Source organism: Kwoniella dendrophila, chromosome 10 (genome assembly GCF_036810415.1).
Source record: "Kwoniella dendrophila CBS 6074 chromosome 10, complete sequence".
NCBI lineage: Eukaryota > Fungi > Basidiomycota > Tremellomycetes > Tremellales > Cryptococcaceae > Kwoniella > Kwoniella dendrophila.
Genome location: NC_089485.1, coordinates 1,420,590 through 1,441,639, shown reverse-complemented (window position 1 = coordinate 1,441,639; position 21,050 = coordinate 1,420,590). Strand labels below are relative to the sequence as shown.

Below are 21,050 nucleotides of genomic sequence, written 5' to 3'. Positions count from 1 at the left end.
TATACTCTTCCACTTCTTTATGTGAAATGTTAAGATACGTTAAGTCAGTCTTAGATGGTGGAGGAAAGTGGAGGTAAAAAGCGGAGGAGAAACATCGTTTTGTCGTCATCGCGGTGTATGATCTAATCGTGAACTATGAGTACGAGTACTGTATTTAGGTATAAGCTTATCGACGAAAGGGTACATGTAGCTATGAGTCTGATTTTGAGACTTGAAATGGAGGAACATAAGATAGTAAGAATGACGACGGAAGATTATAGGAAGACTTTCAGGGATACGCAAGTATATTGTTGAAATTCCTCATCAACAGAATTCTTTGACGTATACTCAGATGAAGACCATCATCATTACTGCAGTCGGGGAAAGGACAAGTTCAATGGGCATATCTGCATATTCTTTATAATCTATATATCTATTTTAACATAACCCCATGCGCAAAATATCACTATCTACTCCTGTACATCTTATATTCAATCACTTAGGGGTACTCAACAAACTTGATGTGGGTAGTCTAACAAATCAGATGGGTGAATGTGAATCACGAGTTAGCTTTGCTATTTCTACTCGAATCGTACATGTAAAAAGAGGGGACTATATTTACCGTATTCAAAAATACACTATTTGGTACCCCGCCTGGTAAGTAATGTGGATCTCTACCAAACTTTTCATGTGGGAAACCCCAATTAAAGTCAACAGCATGATTCAGCTTGTTCAATTGTGCATCTGATAATTGGATCTTTAAAGCCTACAAAGCAAAGAAGCGAGATAATTTAGCTTGATGTTAAGGTCTTCACCGCAAAGTGTGAAATGACAAGCTCGGTTTCGAAAACGGAACTGGAAGGACTTACTTCGATATTAGATTTGAGTTGATGAATGCTAGTTCCTCCGATAATAGGGTAGCTGTAAGCCATAGATTGTCTTGCCCAAGCTAAAGCGACTGTACCATGCCATGTCACACAAAACACAGTATTAGCGTCTGAGCTGTAGTTGTAAGACTGCTGGCAAGCGAATCAAAAGCGTAATAAATCAGATGACTTACCACTAGTTAATTTAGTTTCGTTACCTATTTCCTCTGCAACTTCTTGTAAGGTCTTTGATATTTTGATGTCTTTTTCTGTAGGTTCGTTTCCTGCTCTCAATTTACCGTCTTTGCGGAGTTGCTCAAATTGTTCAGGTGTTTTGAATTTACCTTGACCTAAGACTGCGTATGGCGCTGAATAAGGAGATCAATTGATATATCAGCTTCATGATAACTTCGTGGTAAATAGCTGATATATAGTTCAATTTGGATATTACTTACCAATAGCCATACCATTTGCTCGACACATGGGTATGATATCCCTTTCCATATCTCTGTAAGATACACTCCATGCACCTTGATATACAACAAATTGTGCTAATCCATGTTGACGGGCATAACAATTTGCTTCAGATACAATCCAGGCTATATCGATATTGATAACCAAAATTCACTGTCAGCGTTTAGATCAGGAATCTCAAATATACGAGTTTGCTTTTCATAGGGAGAATTCCAAACAAAATGGAATTTACCAGGTGCATCAGAAATACCAAGATATAACACTTTTCTTTCTCTGACTAAGTCATTTAAACTTTGCATGAGTTCTGGGATTGATGTTGTATAATCCCAGAAATGTACATAAAAGATATCGATATAAGTTGTTTTGAGCTTTTTCAACGATTCTTCAATCTATAATTTCACCTATGATTAGCTGAAAGAGTAAGATACGAACGAGCAAGCTAAGAAAACTCACGTTCAAGTGAATATTCTTCTTTGCATTACCAACGTAATTGGCTGAAATGCCACCGAATTTACCCTCGTTTCGATCAAGATTGTAACATGAATATTTGCTATCGTAGAGAATACAGTGAATCAACGCTCACATTGTATCGACTGTGAATGAATATAAGCGAATATTCCGCTAACTTACGTAGCAATAACCATTTCGTCTCTTATACCTCTTTTTTCCATCCAGTCTCCAATAATCATCTCTGATTGTTCATCTAGATATTAACGTAGATATCAGCCAATCGATATTCACATACATCAAAATCAGGATTTGACCTGATGTCAGACATACCTTGATAGAAATTAGCTGTATCGATGAAATTACCTCCAGCTTCATAGAAATAGTCTAAGAACTTTTCTGATTCATCATAATTCATTCCACTACCCATGAACCCTGTCCATTGATCTCCAATTGACATTGCACCCAAACACAAAGGTGAAACTCGGACTATACCAATCATGATTTCAGTCAGCTGTCTGACGCAAACACCATACGATGAAAAGTTAAACTCACCTGCTGCAGTCGGAGACAAAAGTCTGTACCTGCCTAATTCGGTTTTGGGTTCAGGAGCAGGAGCAAACATAGTCGCAAAGTCTGTGATAGTAGTTGTTGTTAAAACGGATCTCATAGAATTTTGTGTCGAAAGCATATTATCAAACTTGCCAGTTGTAACTTACTATACCTTTCCTTCCCCGAAGAGGGTTGGAAGCCCTTTGAAGATTCTGGAAGAGGTGTACGGACCATTGCAATTGTTATTAGTTTGTGTTAGTATCTGAAGAAGTAAACACTACCAAACGGTATTTATCAAAATTGAGTTTAAGTAAATAACATCAGAATAGGTCATTCTGGTTCCAGGAATTTCTTGTATATATATATGTACGTGAACGATTAAGCTTATCATACTTGTTCTTCTCGCTGTTGTTGAATTTCCTCTTAGAAACTCCTCGCAGAAACAAATAACATTTCCGCAGAGCTGAGAAGTTCAAAGATAGACTAGTGGAGGTGGAGGAAGTGGAGGATTTAGCTGGTGGAGGTCAGTGGAGGGTTGTTTGATGAAAGGTGGAGGAGTGATTATCCAAAAAGGACTATCGAATACATAGTTCGACGCCTTGTCTCTCTCTGCAACTCCCCACAGTTCAGCTCTTTCGAAGATATTTTCATTTCTCGGAAGACAAAAACCCATTTGTTAATCCCAGCTCTAGACAAGGGGTGATGTGGGATGACACCGTATACAAAGGTCATTTTCGTAATACCTTTGGCTTAAATTACCACATCAGCTCGTTCAGCTCTCTGTGATTTCATTGTTGTCGAGGCCAGCGCCGTTCTGATGTATTATATAAGCTAGTAAAGATGGATGATCGTCGAGAAGAAGTGGACAGGAGGGTTTGAAACGATCAATATTTATTTTATTATTGTAATATCGAAGCAAGTCTCATAAGCTGCATTCAACGGATTATAGTTAAGAGGTATGGAGATCAGTACCCACTCCGCTATTCAGATCTATATTTCCGTAATCTCCGAAGAGTGGCTTCTGGCTGGATTGTAATGTTATCCAATCCTTTAAATGCTATCTCATCATCGTGATGTGTTATGGTCAAATCGATATACAATCTATCTATACATCTAATTAAATTTTGAGACCTCAGATATTCATACATATCACATAGATACAGCCTTTCAAGATGATCTCAACACGCTCGATTCTCCAGCAATCATCTCGATCTTTCACCGCTTTGAGAGCTTTACATACTTCCCGACCAATTCTCAACAAACCTGATGCTTTCGCTACACCCGTACCAGCAGCTGTACCAGGAGAGAATGCTGCTGCAGAATTCGATTTCCCAGGCTTACCTCAAGTAGAGACTGTATCAGGAGCACCAGGTAGGTGAAGGGCTACTCTTTATTGTCAAAGAGGTAATCGTATAAGGGATCTTGACGAATGCTAATCTAATCGTCCTTTTATTACCATTCTATTTCATATTTGAATCCATTTTGTCCAATCAATCAATGTACAATGTACAATATACAATATACAATATCAACTATTGCCTGATACTCCTGATTACCGTATTTTGACTTTAGCTGAAATGCTACAAAGACATGTAAGGATTTACAGACCAACAAAATCAACAATGCAATCAGCAAAAGGTAAAACAAAAAGATGGTTATTAGATTGGGATGTTTTACAAGGTTCAGGTAGATGGGAAAATCCTTTAATGGGTTGGGCAGCTTCAGCAGATTATATGCAAGGTACTTCATTAATTTTCCCATCAAAACAAGAAGCTATAAGATATGCAGAAAAACAAGGTTGGCCATATAAAATTGATGAACCTAAAAAAGTTGTCGTACCACCTAAAAATTATGGTAAGTAAGAGATAGATTATGAGATTAAATGGTCTATTATCATCCGCCCTTAATCGATGGGCTCGACCAAATGATACTTCACTATGTTCGTGCATTACGCTAATAGCATTTTTATGTTCGTCATAAACCTGCAGCCAACAACTACGTACATGTACCAGGAAAACTTCGAATTCACCATACCAAATAAACCTCCTTCAGATAGATTCGTATATTCCATACCATCACAGCCTTCGTTTCGCTACAGACCTCATCATAATGGTCGCCTTGTAATGCATATCTTTCACTATATCCGAGCACCCTTTCCCTCTTGCACAGTTATACAAGTCGTTCTCGTTCAAGTAATAAGAAATTTGCTTCTGATCATTCATGGTTCTCTAATCCATGTCCTTGTCCATGTGCAGATCATGGTAGTTATCGATGTCACATCAATCTGGATAATATGCCAGATGAAGAACATAGAACACAATGTACTAGAAAATTGAATTCTTTCAAGAGGGTAGATACTCAAGAGCTTGGTATTTGCTCAAGATGTGTAAGTGATGATATCCTGTGTACGATGTGTACGATGTGACAGTAAGGGTTATGATACTGTATACTGATTAGAAAATTGCAATCATTGATAGTTCAGGACAGAAGGACATATAAAAGCTTATACCTTGAAATATAAAGATGATTCTGGACATGAGCATGATAGGACTATAGAATTTTTCAAAGGGTATCTAGACTGGGTTAAAAGTCCTCAAGCAGTCAAATGTGACTCTAATAGTTATTATCATACTTTTATCAAACAAAAAGAGAAAGATGGGACGTTATGGACTTTAAGAAAAAATGAATGGGAAACACTTAATCAATATTTTACTGACAATACAGATCAAATCAATCCCCCTAATACGCCAAGGTCCACAAGCTTTGAAATTGATAAAAATTCTGATTTACTGGAAAGTATACGTTCAGGCGGGTTAAAAGACTTGTCTCCAAAACCGACAAAGGATAACCATAATCGACCACTTGAACCTAAACCTTAATCTAGAAGGATAAACGATGATTCGCAACATGAAAGGTCAACGAGATCGTCAGAATCAGTAAGGAGGTCTTTAACACACTCGAGAAATAGCCAACGGCATCAAGAAAACGATACAGAGATCCCATATAGCAGTCAATTGTATACTGTAGACTTAAACCAGGATTTTCCGTCAACGTTATCGGCTCAATCATCACCTCATCCTCCTCAAAACATACCAGAATGGACTGAATTTGACCATGTCAACAACGGTGCATGTATGAATACCGGTTGGTATAGCACCAGAAATATATCTGGTCATTCGGATCCACCAAATTTCGAAGCGATATCTAGGGATCTCGAACTCGATCAACATAATACCGCCAATACACACCCAAATACATTCGATATTGCTCAGGCTCAAGAACGATCTGGAAACTTGAGATCAATCCTTCCGATATGCATCGAGATGATCGATCCCTAGCATAACCAAACGAAGAGAGGGGAGAATAGGTATGCTTCATACGGTAAAACCCATCCCATAATATTATGACGATCTTGATGCGCAACTTCACAAACCGAAAAGGTGGAGAGAATTAATTGTATGTACTTCTTGTTCTGATCATTCATTGAAATGCAATGCATTAAATAACTACAACGAAACCTAAAGTGATTGAGTTGATTGTCGTTATATGGCCTTCCACTCGGTCGCTGCGCTATCTGAAATGGGCCTTTGTGGCTGAAGCTGCAATCACCATACTGTATCAGGGTTTTATGTGAAGAGTATAAAGGTCTACCATGGTAAAGTGTCGAACGCTAAGAGATTGTAACGTCAATGCAGAATCAATGGGGTTATTCCTCCTTTCTCACCAAACGAACCTCCCCTACTCGTACTACAGAAGAAGATACAGTAGAGATACGAGACTTCTTAACGTTATCGAGAATGTAGAGTTATAAGTTACTGTATTCGTTCGTTGTCTTTCCATTTAAAAAATTGATGAGCAATTTCAGACATCAATCCCGACCGTATCGTTAGGCGCTTCGTCAAATAAAGAGCCTGCTATAAGGTTTCCATACCTCTGTAAACTAGAGTACTAAACGCCAATCCGTATTTTTTGCCGAGTCTGATAAAATTTGCTACGAGCTATCTATGCCTTGTCCAATCAGTCCATGAGTCACTGCGGGTAAACGCTAAGCTACCTGCGTCAGTTTATACTATATTCTTATTCATGATGATCAACACCAATTTGTCAAACAGCATAAGCGAGTGGATTCAGGTAAATACGCGATTGTCGATCTACTGTACTCAACCCCGCCTCAAGATGTTTTGAGGTTTTCGTAATGACAGATGCGAGTTCAAATTTGTGGCGGTCAGTATCTGCAAAGAAGTGGATCCTTTCAATCGGTTTCTCCTTTCAGCGCGTTAAAAACTTACCCCAACCTATGCTGTAATTTGGCAGGTTGCCTTCTGGTCATTTTGTGCTGTAATATGTAACATCGTTAAAAAAAAAACATCTCATTCGGCCAAATGTCAGATTTTCGGATTTTAAGGGTAGGTGGTGTACAGTTTATGGCGTGATTTGTGTCTTCTATTGTAAGACTTATGAGTAATGACGCCCAAATGATCTTCAAGAAGGGCTTCTACTTGTATTCTTGACTTTACAGAAGGTTGTATTCATAAAGTGATGATTGGTAATTCGCCTAATTTACCAGAAAATCAAAACCTATGATTGGTGTATGAATATATATATACTATAGCGATATATAAATTTGTATGTCAAGATGTTCGGACCTGATAACTGAGCTGTCAATCAGTATCTTTAATCAATAATTCGGTAAATACATAAACTTTGAAGGAACATGTCCAATATTCCAAATACTACTAGCAATACTTCTGGTTATCGTTCACTGGATGAAGTGACATGTGTTTGTTGTTTTCCAGAACACAAAGCTGATAAGTATCATGAGAATTTAATTGAACCACCATCTGTGGAAAATAGAACAAATTGTTCAAGGAGATTATCAGAAAGATGTAGAGTTTATTCACAAGCCAAATGTTTATGTCCACCTTGTGTAAGCTTTTTTTTTCCCTATCTATCTACACTACGAGTATCTTTTAAAGCTATGACAAGATTCACATCAAGTTGATTCATAAAAAATCGTACAAATAAATACTCTATTGACATTCGTTCTTTTCTTTTTTGTCAGATAGTTCGGTACAGAATTTCATATAGGAGCTTTTTATCATGAACATAAAGATGATCCATTATCCATTATATGAAAATAATGAAACTGTAAAAGTATATGATGAATTTTTGAAATGGATGAAAACTAATCCAGACAACAATACTGGAAGAGGATATTGGCAACAATTTTTGAAAAATAGATCTGAAGATGGATCGATATATCAATTGAGTTTTCATCAAGCTTGGCTCATAAGAGATCAATTCCAAAATCAGCAAAAAGAACAAACTGCGAATCTCATTGATTTCACTCACCAGGATCTTCAAGGATCAAACTATTTCACCTTGGCTCAAGATACAACCAATAATCAAGTTGCAGATGAACCAAGTGGGAATACAATTTGGGCTTACAATAATGGTGTCGATCTTTATGATTGGTATGAACAGAATGAACATGCCACAGAACACAGCAAGCGATTGTCGCCTGCAGAACTGAATTATCTCATCCTTTCTGATCGGAATCCAAACCATTCAGAGAGCACGAACGAAGAAGACCGCTCTACTACGTCATCTAACAGACCAGTGACTAATCTAGATTACTATGCCTTATCCGATATTAAAGCCAAAGACGCGCTCTATTAGTACGTTTAAAGCTGGATTGTTCTTTACAGTTAATAACCGCATGAACCGTATTGCATTCATTGCATATACCGCATAATAATGTACAAATTCCCCTTTGTGACTTCTTGGCCTATTTCAATTATCTATTATCCAATTTAAAGAGATGATTTACCTTGTAATTCACCTTTAACAGCTTTACTCAAACTCTCGGCAAAGTATTTGATGTTGTGTTCGTTCAATCCGGCCATGGAGATTCTGCCATCTTTAGTCATATAGATATGAGCATGATCGGCGAGGGCTTGGACTTGTTCTGGTGAGATACCGGTGAAAGAGAACATTCCTATATGGGTAGATAACGTATTAGTCGACAACAACCAATTTTGTGTGTGATAGAGGTTTGCGATCCACGAAGCATGAAACGCAACAACCGTTTAAGGAAGAGCAACTCACCGATTTGTGATTTGATATGACCCCATTCTCCAGGTGTTTTCAACTCTATAAGAAGGTTGTATAATTGATCTCTCATTGAGATGATTCGATCAGCCATTTTCTTGACTTCACCAAGCCTGTGTTCGACCCGGTTACAGTCAGTATTGAGCGTTTGACAAACAAATGGAAGGGATGTTAGACCTACCATTGCTCATATAGTTCAGGTGTACCAAGGATAGTAGCTACCAACTGAGCGCCGTGAACAGGAGGAGAAGAGTAAAGTGGTCGAATAACTCTCTTTATTTGTGAAAGGACTCTTTCTTTCTCATCAGGTGAAGAGGTGACCATGGAGAATGTGCCTGCTCTTTCAGCGTACAAACCGAGGTTCTGCAAAAATGAAGGTTTGATTAGCTTTCCGTGTGATAGTGCCCATTTATGAACTGAAGATGAACTTACCTTGGCGAAAGATTGACAAAGTATGATTTGATGACCCTGTTCAACAAAGTATCTAGCGGCGAAAGCATCTTTAATGATATCACCAGAAGCGAATCCTTGATAGGCCTAATTAAATTTAGGTTAACGAATGATCATACGATACACGGAAATTCGGTACTTACCATATCGAATAAAGCCAAATGTTTCTTAGCTTTGATCAATTCACTCAACTCTTTCCATTGTTCTTGGGTTGGATCAATACCGGTGGGGTTTTGAGCACAAGCGTGAAGCAGGATCTATAGCCGTGATATGTGAGTTAAGGTCTCGCGAGATTGTGAGGTATGGGTCGGTCTTGACTTACGACTGAGCCTGATTCAGCGTTCTGTAATGAGATACTTGTTAGCTAATTGCACTATAATTAGAGCAATCGTCAGCTCACCTTGATATCCTCTTTCATACCATTGAAATCTAAACCGACAGTTTTTTTATCGAAATATCTATATCTTTGTACTTTAAGTCCTACACCTTCAGCCAATGGTACATGGTTTCCCCAAGTTGGATCTGGAAGGTAAAGAACTTTTGGTCCGTTATAAAATTGTGATAAGAATCCAGTTGCAATTCTCAATGCACCAGTTCCGGAAATTGATTGAGCAACTGCGACCTAAAATGCGGATGATGTCAACTACTAGATTTTGATTAACGAGATAGATAGCTAAACTCACTCTTCCTTCTTGAAGTGGGTTTGAATCTTTACCATAAGCTAATTCAGAAGCTAAAGTGATAAAGTCGTTTGCACCCTAAGCAAGAAGTAAGATTAGTTCATCGATATCTAAATCGGTGAGATTGTTCGAGATATCTTGTGTGCAGTGATCAAATTAGGCATGTGTGAACACCAAGAGCAGCAGTAATGTTATGGTGAAACTTACAGTAATTGGTAAATATTCTTTATCTAATCTTTTTTGATGTAAGATATCTTCGGCTTTTAATACCGATTCGAGAACGTATGGTTTACCATTCTCATCTCGCTAGGAGTAGTAAGAATGACTGACTGTCAGCTAGTTCATTCTCGCCAAATGGGAAAGTTGACGTTTACAAGAAAGGCAAAGAATAAACTTACGTATGCACCTATCGATTATAACACAACAATTAAGCAATTGAAGAATGATTCCATGAAAGTTGATGATCGAGAAGTAATGGTTGTTAGAAGAAGAAAGTAGACATTTCAGGTGATCATGAATCAGCCTAACCACCTTTTAGAATCGATACGTGGAGATAAAAACTTACCAACACCAAGATTTACTTTATTAGGTGCGGTATCTCTCTTAAAAGCATCTGTTACACCTAAAATTGGATCAGGTGGACTATTGGAATTTCAAATCGTGATTCAATCAGTTCAAGCATCTCTTTCATCGATTTATACGAAGCTGAAGAGGAAGAAGAACTGACCCTTGTGGAACGGCTGACCAGAAATTTGTGAATTGAGTACCTGTATATACATCATATATGCAGTTAGCTAGAAAGCGATGAACGGAGATAAAACTCCCATTCTACTGAATAGTTCATTAGTGATTACTTACTCATTTTGACTTTGTTGCAGGTGTATATACTATCTATGCAGATTTAATGGAAAAGAGAAGAAAAGAATGAAGAGATGTATGGATGACTGTTCTCCTTGTATAGTAAGTGAGTATCACTATAAAAGAAGAACCGAATCAAAACGCTAACAAGTAACAACAGATCAAACCGGACGGAAACGTAACTTCTAACTAACCATAAATTCGAAAACAACTCAACAACCTTTCAAGGAGATTCGAAAATGGAATGATGATGATATATACAGTATCTGTATTTTTACCCTTGAATCCCCCACTATACCGGTATGCGGGGCATTTTACCGAAATTACGTAAATACCTCTTACAACTTAATCCGTCAGATTCCGATTTTACTAATGACTAGATTATGCAGGGCGGGTATATCTTTAATACGGGTTTGCCGACCTCACGGATTTATACATTTATACACTTCCCATACATATTATTGTTTACGCATCTATAACTTCTCATTAAATACAAAACATGTGTTTTCGTAATGTCCTTTCTTCAAGCAGACAGGCCGGGTATCTATACATCTTGTGTAGGTAATTCTCTCCTCTCCTCTTCGATGTTTGAACTCTCGAGTGGTTTATCCAGGTATTTACCGTCCCTGCCATAATTCACTAAGGTATCAGCATCCTACATTCCATCTAATAGTGTTGTTCGCCACGTATCCCAATCACTTACTTGATCTCAAGACACACTTTTTCAATGACCTCGGCGGCATAATCAAAATCGCTCAACTGTGCGATATTAAGCAAAATTAGTGTCTATACTATGATTTTCATTCCCTTTTATCTGATCGAGATTAGTCAAACTCACATCCACCCATACTTGTGCTGAAAATCTAGCCCACCATTTACCTCCATGTCGATACTACCAATATAAGAAAATCAGCATTTATACCATCTTGAAGAAAACTCATTAGAATCCATCACTAACAGCCGCCACAAAGATGTTCTCCTCGAAGAACCTATCTTCGAAGTATCTTAACTGCTTGAACTGGTCTGCAAGATCTTTAGGATCCGGTACGTGGGGTAAACGAACATTGACCTAATGATGAATGTAATTATGATGAGATCGTCTTCACTTGCTTCACAGAAGTCTGGTCATAACGTTGCAACTTACCATAGCAGCAGTTAATTCTCCTTTAGGAGTATCCATTATCTCTGTACCCCATTTCTTTCGAAGCCTCTTCCCACCTCTAAAAATGGAATGATCAGGTCAGCTGTATAATGTCGTTATATCCTTTGGTCGCGATGGACAAATGTATACTCACTGGACAGCTAATGAATGACAATATCGCATAATTCTCTTCTCCCCACCGATTGAACGACGGAACTCTAGCGCATCAGTGATAGTCATGTACGGTGTCCAATCCATGGTACCCGTCCATGTATACTATACGTAGGCAAGGTATATATTAGCGATGTTTATGAGGAATGAGGAGCGAACACGCTTACCTGCTCAACAAACGACCAAGGTCTATCGATGCCCTGTGTAGGGTATCTGGACGATTCGTATCCTGCTGAAGTAGGTAACGTTGTTCTAATGAGATGTTGATTTCTGAAGCATGCATCGTCAATAAGGCTATAAGCTATAACGCATAACAAAGGGAGAGTGACAGCAGCTTACCTGGTAGGAACATACATCACGGCTCCTCCACGATGACTACAGTCGAAATCAGCTTGATTTAGAATCGGCCACAGACTGCGAGATGCGAGCTCACCTGTGAAGCCATTTATGACAATTCTACAACATATCCTGGCGATCAGTGATGAATCCTATGCCATTCACCATGAATCTCACTCACAGATACCCAGAAATCACACTCAGCTGTCTTAACGTCGACTTCGATTTGACCAATAGCATGAGCAGCATCAACTAAACTCAATGCACCGTATTCTTTGCATAGATGTACGATATCTTCCCAAGGGTAAATTACACTATCGAGTCCAGTGGATTAGCTTTGAAAATTAGCACTCTATTTCAATTTATACTATAGTAGCGGACAAAGAGGTTGAGAAGAACAAAAGAATGTCACTTACCCGGGATTACTTGCAATTGCATCTAACAGGACCAGTTTGATTCGTTCATCTGCTTTGATACCTGTAGGTTTACTGATACCGGTGTAATTGGGTTTAGCAATTTCGTTATATTGACTTAACAAGGTTTCACTTTTTTCGATAATCTCTTTATGGGTACATGGGAAAACATCATCAATGACTTCTAATCTAATCTTAGGATTTTTATCACATATACATTTTACCATTTGTCCTACTGCACCATAAGTTGAAGTGTCTAAATGGATAAGATGTTAGCAGCTATTATACATACTCTATTAAAGTTTTACCCAATTGACTGCATCACAAGTGCGAACTCACAAATTACAATGATATCACCATCAGTCCATTCAATATTTGATAAAATAGTTTGAATACCATGCGTTGTATTTGGTACAATTACAACTTCTTCTTGTCTTGCACCTATCATTTCTGATAATTCATTTCTAACTTTATTCAATTTTGGTAACCATGATCTTCTCATGAATAAATCAGGATTTGATTCAATTTCATCAGATAATTCCCTCATTTTTTGTATGACATATTTAGGGGGTGATCCGTATGATCCATGATTTAGATTAATATCTGTAAAATTGGATATAATGCCTCAGCTGTTTGTCACTCTATAACCTAAAATTCCATCACAATTCTGATTCAAAAACCTAAGTATGAAACTCACAATTATCTTTAAATCCCCAATATTTCCTCATGCCTCTACCGAAATCCGGAAAACCTTTTGATGTTCTACCTACAATTTTTGATTCTTCACCATCTGCATCTACATCATCCGTACCAACAGATGAAGAATCGCCTTCTAAACCTAATGCACCAGGTTCATTCTTGATTGCTCTTTGATGTTCAACATCAGTAAAATAATCCTCAGGTAAATCTTTCCATGTTGATTCTTTAGCTTTCATATAGTCTTCGAAACTATGAAAGTGGGTTTATAGAAATCAATATAAAACCTGTTTTGACATTTATTCGTACTTATGTAATGGCAGAAAAGACTCAGGCTCACCTCCATATCTTAGGCTCTAATTTATCTAAAGATTCACACCAAACATAAGTCCATGCTTCAGTCATACCAACATCTATACCACCTTCGACATTTTCATTTTCATCTGTATTTCCGCTAGTCATTTTATCCAGATATAATATTTTAGCTAAACCTGATGATTCTTTCACACCTGATCCTGCTTTTAATGTATTAACAGTCTTTTCAGCTTCTAAATTATCTAAAGATACCCTTGTTTCAGGATTAGATATTGCTTTAGCCAAAGACGATACATCTGATGGGGGTGATAATGCTTGAACAGGTAATTTATCTCTTGAATATTCCTTTTTGATGAATCACATAAATAATATGTTAGATCGATACTGAGTGATGTTGTATTGATGACTTGTTTAACCTTAAGAGTAAATTATACTTACAATACCTTCATAGATGTCTAAAGCATTTACATCTTCATACTTCAATCCTTTAACCAAAGTACCTCTTACGTTTACTTCCTCAGAAGTTAATACGCTTTGCACAAATGACGAGTCAGTGCCTAATCACTGAAACAGCTTTCATCTGATGAAACTTACTCTCCTCTAGATGCTAGTATATTAGTTTGTTCTCTACCGATTATAGCAGGATATGATTCGTTTTTCACGCAATGTCGAGTATAATTCTACGCATGAGCTCAAGGGTTAGCAGTGATCTCTGCGGAATGCTTCGTTTCTGCTTTAACAATCGATCGAGTGCTAGGAATTAAAACAATGCTCACAGGTAAAAGAGCATCTTGAAATGTTAAGCCATCACACTTATGTCCCAATACCCTGGTGAGAACTGCCGGTACACATAATGTACCATAGAAGAAGACTAACATATTGCATTACGATAAGCTACTCTACCTCAAAACATCTTTACGGATTGAACTCACAGCTGTATGTTTGCTCTTTGGTTTCGACTATAGTGTCTGATTCCGAAGCCATATTGTTTTTGATGGTGCTTATAGATGTTGTAGTATCGTTCTCAGTATATTACAAGATGAATTCCTTTAGATTATACACAGTGAATGATACAATTACTCGAAGATATAAACAAATTGTATGAGTAATGAGTATTGATCAATGATCAATGTTATATTGTTGTGATATGAAGAAGAGAGATAAGAAGCGACGGATCTATCTATGCACATACATGATGATATATGTATGTAAATTTGAGATTCAGCGCTTCGGGATTTAATGATCCGGGTTCAAACCCATCATCGGCGTACAAACTATCGTAAACTACCCCGCGCGGGGTTAAAAGGATACTCGTTGGGTCACGTGTGACTGTATAGTAGAATTCTTAGAAAACTACGGTCAACTAATCATGATAGTAAATTTGATGGGTTTGATCTTTTGACGCGTCTATCAAGATTATGTTGTTGTGTAGCGATCAAAGCCAAGATGAACATGACGAAACTCAAAATTACAGTACACCTCATCTGAACACCATTTCATATTAATTACTGCACTATCATTATATACATGTACTAGTACAATTATTGCTTGCTATATATACACACACAGCCTTTCATATATCATCAGCTCGTCACAAGTGTAATAATATAGAACAAGATCTTGGTACCACATATACATGGATAGCAAATTGATAAACAACTAATTGGCCACTCACTTTCTTGGTTCAACTTCCAAAGACCAATGTCAGACGATGACTTCGGTGATGATTCTTTCTTGGTCGATGACAGTTTCTTACGTGAAGTGGATCATATAACAGCTTCAGTTTCATCATCATCAACAAACACAATCATACAACCAAAGAATAATGGATTTAATAGATCAGTATCTTTACATAACCCACGTTCTATCACATCATTCAACAATGGTAACAATATCAATAATAAAGGATGGACAGGTGTACAACGTAGTACATCAGGACCTAGTTCAAGACCATTAACCAAAATCAAAAGTACACCTATAATCTCATCGACATCGTCTACCAACAGCAACGCTCAACAGATTAGACGATTAGCAATGAGAAGACCTCCACCACCAAACAAATTACCCACTCAACCTTCATCAGATGATTATGATATAATACCATTAGAACCTGAATCAATAGCTGCTTTAGATTCTTTCAGTACATCAACTAACAATAATAATGATGGACGTTTACAACTAGGAGGACAAAGTAGATTAAATTCATCTGGATCAACTAAAACAACACCAAAATCAAATTCATCTGGAAGTGGAAGATCAATTTCAAATGGAGGAGGAAATGGATTTCAACGAACGAATAGTTTTACAAATAAAATTGATAATAGTATAAATGGATTTTTACAAACTCATTTAAATTTCAGAAAAGAAAAACAAACTACAAAAGGTAAAATTTGGGATAGAACTGAATTTGCTGAAACTGGTAGAAGAATTGGTGCATCAAAAAGTAAAAGTAAAGGTAAAGGTAAAACAAAGGCAAAACAGAAAGGTAAAAGGAAATCTAGAGATTGGGAAGATGATCAAGCTGAAGATGGTGAAGAAGATGAGGATTTAGAAGATGATGAGGATGATGGAGATGAAGACGATTGGGGGGATATTATGGCTCCTGCACCAAAACCTTTTGTCGATATGAGTGAGTTACAAAGCATATCCACAATCTTTTATCTTGTCCAATGAATGTTGGCTGATATACAATTTTCACTTCACACCATATAGATGCACCATACGAACCTCAGCGGCATATGCCAAATTCAGAAACGATAAAAACGTACATTTATCCAACGAACAAACCAAAAAGAGATTACCAATTTGAAATTATAAAAGCCTGTTTTAAAGATAATTGTCTTGTTGCTTTACCTACAGGTTTAGGTAAAACTTTTGTTGCTGGTGTAGTTATGTTAAATTGTGAGTCTGTTGTATCATCTCTTTTAAGCGTATCTGTATAGCTAAATTGTATTTACTAGTTTATCGTTGGTTTCCAAATGGTAAAATAGTATTTCTTGCACCTACTAAACCATTAGTCAATCAACAAATTGAAGCTTGTCAATTGTCTTGTGGTATACCTAGTAAAGATGCTGCTGTAATGACTGGTCAGAGTGTCAGTGCGAAAGAAAGAGCTAGATTAGTGAGCTTTTGAATCCTTATTTTCTACCTGCAGGATCTCAAGCTAACTGAACTCGCAGTGGGAAGATCGAAGGGTGTTTTATTGTACGCCACAGACATTAGATAATGACCTGAAAAAAGGTTCGGTAGATCCAAGAGATATCGTATTGGCGGTATTTGGTCAGTCAGCGGGTGAAATAGTTCTCATGAAGTGACCTAGCTGACAAAATATATCATAGATGAAGCGCATAAAGCCTCAGGTTCATATGCGTATACCACGATTCTAGCTTATATTACAGCTCATCATCCATACTTCAGAGTACTAGCATTAACAGCTACTCCAGGTGCAGATGTACCAAGGGTACAATCTGTAGTTGACGCTTTACATATATCGAGAATAGAAATTAGAGAAGCTGAAGCGCCCGAAATTAGGAAGTATATGAATGAGAAGGTCAGTTGAACAAATTTCTACCTCGTCGTTATTTGTGTCGAATGAGATCGATCAGCTTACCAGGTGATCGTGTCCATAGAGAACTGAAAAGCATGTAGTCCCGATGACGGATATCATAGAGGAATTTCGAGATCGATGGGCTGCTCTCATGAGGGTACGTTTCGCGTCGGCCCAAATAACCATCTTTCACAACGGTGGCGTTATTCAAGCTGACTCTGATCGTTTAGCCTTACGTAGCGAAATTAGTAGATAAAGACATCTTGAATGATAGGGATTTAGATTGTAAACGATTGAGACCATTTAGATTGACCGCTAAAAGAATGGAAATTGCTAAAGATAGAGGATCTCACTTAAAATGGGCTTTTGGTAGTTTGTCTTCCTTGGAGAAAATGGCTAGAGCTATGGGTCATCTGGTAAGATGTTCTTCCGACTATCAATGGTTTTTCGCTATTATTTCTTCCAAAATTGAGAGAGCATTAGCTAATTAAGCTACTTATTATATAGCTTGAATTTTCTCTTGGCATGTTTCATACTATATTAGTTGAAATTGCAGGTGGAACTGATGCTACAGGTAAAAAAAGTAATAATAAAGGATCAGCCAATTCGATACGTAATAATACAGAATTTCAAAAATTATTAAGAGATGTTGAAGTTGAAATGAATATGATTAGAATTGGTAAAGATGGTAAAACTAAAGCTGATAAACATCCTAAAATGCAAAAAACCTTAGAATTGGTAAGCGCTTTATCACATTTCATTCCTGTAATTCGTGCAAGAGTGATGTAGCTAATCATTGGTTTATATTGATTTTTTAGCTCTTGGCCCATTTCACTCAAGCTGAAGAAGAAGAAGAAACTTTAGGTCAAAAAAACGATACTAGAGCTATGGTTTTTTGTTCTTTCAGACCATGTGTATTGGATGTAGTTGTATGTGCTCGTCCACTCGCATCCACATACTATGAGGGTATACCACTAATTTTTATGAAAATGGCAGGATATGCTTAATCAACATTCTGGTCTTCTGCGAGCCACCAAATTCGTTGGTCAATCTCAAGGTAAACTTGAAGAAGATAAAGGATTCAATCAGAAAGAGCAGAAAAAGGTGTGTTTTCCACTACGTTAAATGATCCTAGACTAAGTGGAGCTGATTCCATGTTTATGCTCATGAGTAGACTATCAACGAATTCAAAGATGGTAAATACAATATCCTCGTTTCAACTTCTATTGGTGAAGAGGGTTTGGATATCGGTGAAGTTGATTTTGTGGTTATTTATGATATGCCAAAACAGAGTATCAAGTTGGTAAGTGAAGTGTATTGTCATTCATTGTTGCAATATGTAGTTGAGTATCTCAATACTGATGAAAGAAACCTTTTTAATATAGCTTCAGAGAGTTGGTAGAACAGGTAGAAAACGTGATGGTAAAGTACATGTATTAATGTCAGAAAATAGAGAAGATATGAATTGGGAAACTGCACAACAAACACATCGTGATATTCAAGAAGAAATTTTACATTCAAGAAATTTAGAATTATTTGAAGATGTCGAACCTTTATTACCATCTGGAGAAAAAGAATTTCCAAAATGTATTGAACAAAAAATGGATATTGATCCATGGGATCCAGAAGATAAAAAATTTCAAAAAACTTTAGCTGAAGCTGAACGTTTAGTAAGAAAAGAAAAGGATAAACTTAAAAAAGCTGAATCTAAAAAGGCTAAAACGACAGAAAAAGGCATAAAAGGTAGTAGTAGAGGACATGAAATACCTGAAGGTGCACAAGAAGGTTTCAAATCCGTTGCTGATTTACTTAGATCTGCCGGTAAATTATATACAGCTAAAGAAGGTACAGAAACGATTTACGATCACAATCAACATAATAACAACAACAATAGCGAACATGGCAGTGAAAATGATTCAGAGGACTTACCACGCCTTGCAAGGCTCAAAAAAAGAGGTAAAGGTCATGTACCTGTTCAATCTGAATCTGATGATAGTGGTCAAGAACAAGATCTAGATTCTTTGTTTGCTGAAACTGGAACGAATAGGAAAACTTCCACATCAAAATCAAAAAAGACAGTAACAAAAAGGACCAATACGTCGGTGAAAGCGAAATCTAAATCAGCTATATCCAAAACAACGAAAAGCAAAGGTGTTTCTTTGGCGGATATCGACATGAACGTTGAAGAACCAGAGATTGATTCCGATATAGACATTCCTCTCAAGAAGAAGAGTAAATCGAGGGTGGAAGAAGAACAAGAAGAAGAGAATAAAAAGCAGTCTGACCGAGCTGAAAAAGATAAATCTGCTTTGGATTTCTTCAATTCCATTGGACCTATAAGAAGAGGTATGACTAGATCACCAAGCCTATCGCCCATTCTGTACAATGATAATCGAATCACGGGTTCACCTGAATATTCACCACCACCTACACCATCACTTACTAAGTCGAAAAAGCATGTACAAGCACAACCGGTAGAAAAAGAAAGTTCTTTACCACCTTCACCTGAAATTTCCACCAAAACTTTCCCAAATTTAGTAGGTGAAAAGTTAACACCTCGAACGGCAGCTGCAGTTGGTTTTAGTCAAATTGTACCAGATGATTTCGATTTTGATTTTTCTTTATCTTGGGATCAAGAATCAAGTTCAAATAAAAACAACAACGATATCAACAACAAAAACAATAAAAACGATAATCATACCATTAATCATGATCAATCACCAAATACAATTTCTTCACCTCTATTTCGTAAATCCACTTACAATACTACAAACAATCATTTCACACCTGGTGGATCAATGTTACCTCCTCCTTTACCACCTTCAAAAAATGTTCTTATTGTAAATTCAAATTCCAGTTCACCTTTCAATCCTCCTTCAAATAATGGTAATTCAAATAATACACCTTTACATACTCAACCAGTAAGGAGATTAGGTTTAAGAAGACCTAGACCTATTATACTTTCTTCGGCTGAAAAAGAACCTCTTGATATATCCAATAACAATTCCCCTCACATCAGTAATGCGAGAACCAATTATTATGGTCAACAACCTATTACTATACCTACAAGTGAACCTGATTCACCTATTATCAATATGGATAGACAAAGAAGAAGAGTCGTTCTTCAAGATAGTTCGCCGATTGTTGAGCAGTCCATTATCCAGAAGAGAAGAAGGCAATCTGATAGGAGAGATCGGGGCAACAACGAAAGAGCAGGTAAAAAGAAGAATAATAAAGGTCCTATAGGAGATTATGTAAGTTGTATCTGCTACTTTGAACAAATCTCAATTATACTTATAATATTTCGTGCTAATGACGGAGTTATTGATAGATGGATATGGACGCAGCATTATCAGGATCAGATTCAGGAGATACATCAGAACATTCAGATTCTTCTATAGCATCATCATCAGATAATAAATTTGCAGGAAATTTTGATCCTACTCAAGCTCCAAAAGGATATAATCAACAAGCAATTTACATGGCTGGTTTAGGTACACAAGCTAAAAATCATGGATTAAATTTTAAAAGAGATTTAGCTGAAGAACAATTGAATTTCCTTAAAAAAGCTAGAAAACCTGTTTTAATTTCTGATGATGATGATGATGATGAATATGATGATGATGAGGATGAGCAAAATAATCACAATTTTAGAAATCGTGGTAATCGTGGAAACGGTTATAGAAATCAAGGTTTAAATTTTAGATCAAATTCAAATTCAAATTCAAACCCAAATAGAAATCATCAACAAAGTAGTGATGATGATGATTATGAATTAGGCAGTTTTGTGGTTGATGATGAAGATTATGAATAGCTCGGATATTCTTGGTTTATCAACTTGTTAGTTTCTCTTTGTTTCAACGATATATCCATCGAATCGTATATAGTAAATCGTGTCCTTCTTGTTTACTTTTGGCACTTCATCCCCATCTTTGTGTAACGTATCTTCATAGATGACGTAGTATTATATAAATAAATACCTACTGTTTGTATATATGATATATCTTGCTAAGA

The 21,050-nt window shown here is 36.9% G+C and overlaps 7 protein-coding genes across 7 annotated transcripts; 4 read left to right on the top strand and 3 right to left on the bottom strand.

The window, feature by feature from the left end:
• Positions 1-478: 478 nt before the first annotated feature.
• Positions 479-2,552, bottom strand: L201_007482 (uncharacterized protein; the record flags this gene model as incomplete). The annotated part of the gene is made up of 11 exons (XM_066223188.1): positions 479-511; positions 602-745; positions 849-937; positions 1,040-1,213; positions 1,301-1,444; positions 1,552-1,708; positions 1,773-1,869; positions 1,950-2,022; positions 2,100-2,255; positions 2,322-2,402; positions 2,486-2,552. 11 exons carry the CDS (start codon positions 2,550-2,552, stop codon positions 479-481), a joined length of 1,215 nt encoding a protein of 404 aa, XP_066079285.1.
• A 938-nt stretch (positions 2,553-3,490) lies between these two features.
• On the top strand, positions 3,491-4,359 carry L201_007481 (uncharacterized protein; the record flags this gene model as incomplete). Its single annotated transcript, XM_066223187.1, has 3 exons — positions 3,491-3,689; positions 3,891-4,172; positions 4,307-4,359. The coding sequence occupies 3 exons, from the start codon at positions 3,491-3,493 to the stop codon at positions 4,357-4,359; spliced, it is 534 nt and encodes a 177-aa protein (XP_066079284.1).
• Positions 4,360-4,611: 252 nt separating this feature from the next.
• L201_007480 (uncharacterized protein) lies at positions 4,612-5,197 on the top strand (the record flags this gene model as incomplete). Its single annotated transcript, XM_066223186.1, has 2 exons — positions 4,612-4,704; positions 4,796-5,197. The coding sequence occupies 2 exons, from the start codon at positions 4,612-4,614 to the stop codon at positions 5,195-5,197; spliced, it is 495 nt and encodes a 164-aa protein (XP_066079283.1).
• Positions 5,198-7,430: 2,233 nt separating this feature from the next.
• On the top strand, positions 7,431-7,997 carry L201_007479 (uncharacterized protein; the record flags this gene model as incomplete). Its single annotated transcript, XM_066223185.1, has 1 exon — positions 7,431-7,997. The coding sequence occupies one exon, from the start codon at positions 7,431-7,433 to the stop codon at positions 7,995-7,997; it is 567 nt and encodes a 188-aa protein (XP_066079282.1).
• A 134-nt stretch (positions 7,998-8,131) lies between these two features.
• Positions 8,132-10,421, bottom strand: L201_007478 (uncharacterized protein; the record flags this gene model as incomplete). The annotated part of the gene is made up of 13 exons (XM_066223184.1): positions 8,132-8,316; positions 8,427-8,542; positions 8,611-8,792; positions 8,862-8,966; positions 9,023-9,136; positions 9,202-9,222; positions 9,280-9,501; positions 9,563-9,637; positions 9,767-9,865; positions 9,958-9,965; positions 10,125-10,201; positions 10,287-10,326; positions 10,418-10,421. 13 exons carry the CDS (start codon positions 10,419-10,421, stop codon positions 8,132-8,134), a joined length of 1,248 nt encoding a protein of 415 aa, XP_066079281.1.
• A 540-nt stretch (positions 10,422-10,961) lies between these two features.
• Positions 10,962-14,473, bottom strand: L201_007477 (uncharacterized protein; the record flags this gene model as incomplete). The annotated part of the gene is made up of 18 exons (XM_066223183.1): positions 10,962-11,043; positions 11,121-11,176; positions 11,256-11,309; positions 11,376-11,486; positions 11,562-11,637; positions 11,713-11,834; positions 11,897-11,999; positions 12,069-12,104; positions 12,163-12,185; positions 12,247-12,379; positions 12,482-12,734; positions 12,818-13,081; positions 13,176-13,426; positions 13,515-13,834; positions 13,928-14,021; positions 14,084-14,169; positions 14,266-14,360; positions 14,422-14,473. 18 exons carry the CDS (start codon positions 14,471-14,473, stop codon positions 10,962-10,964), a joined length of 2,211 nt encoding a protein of 736 aa, XP_066079280.1.
• Positions 14,474-15,190: 717 nt separating this feature from the next.
• Positions 15,191-20,850, top strand: L201_007476 (uncharacterized protein; the record flags this gene model as incomplete). The annotated part of the gene is made up of 13 exons (XM_066223182.1): positions 15,191-16,118; positions 16,202-16,390; positions 16,450-16,610; positions 16,669-16,768; positions 16,828-17,039; positions 17,119-17,193; positions 17,267-17,452; positions 17,544-17,774; positions 17,855-17,965; positions 18,033-18,140; positions 18,211-18,339; positions 18,422-20,290; positions 20,368-20,850. The coding sequence occupies 13 exons, from the start codon at positions 15,191-15,193 to the stop codon at positions 20,848-20,850; spliced, it is 4,782 nt and encodes a 1,593-aa protein (XP_066079279.1).
• Between the last annotated feature and the right edge of the window lie 200 nt (positions 20,851-21,050).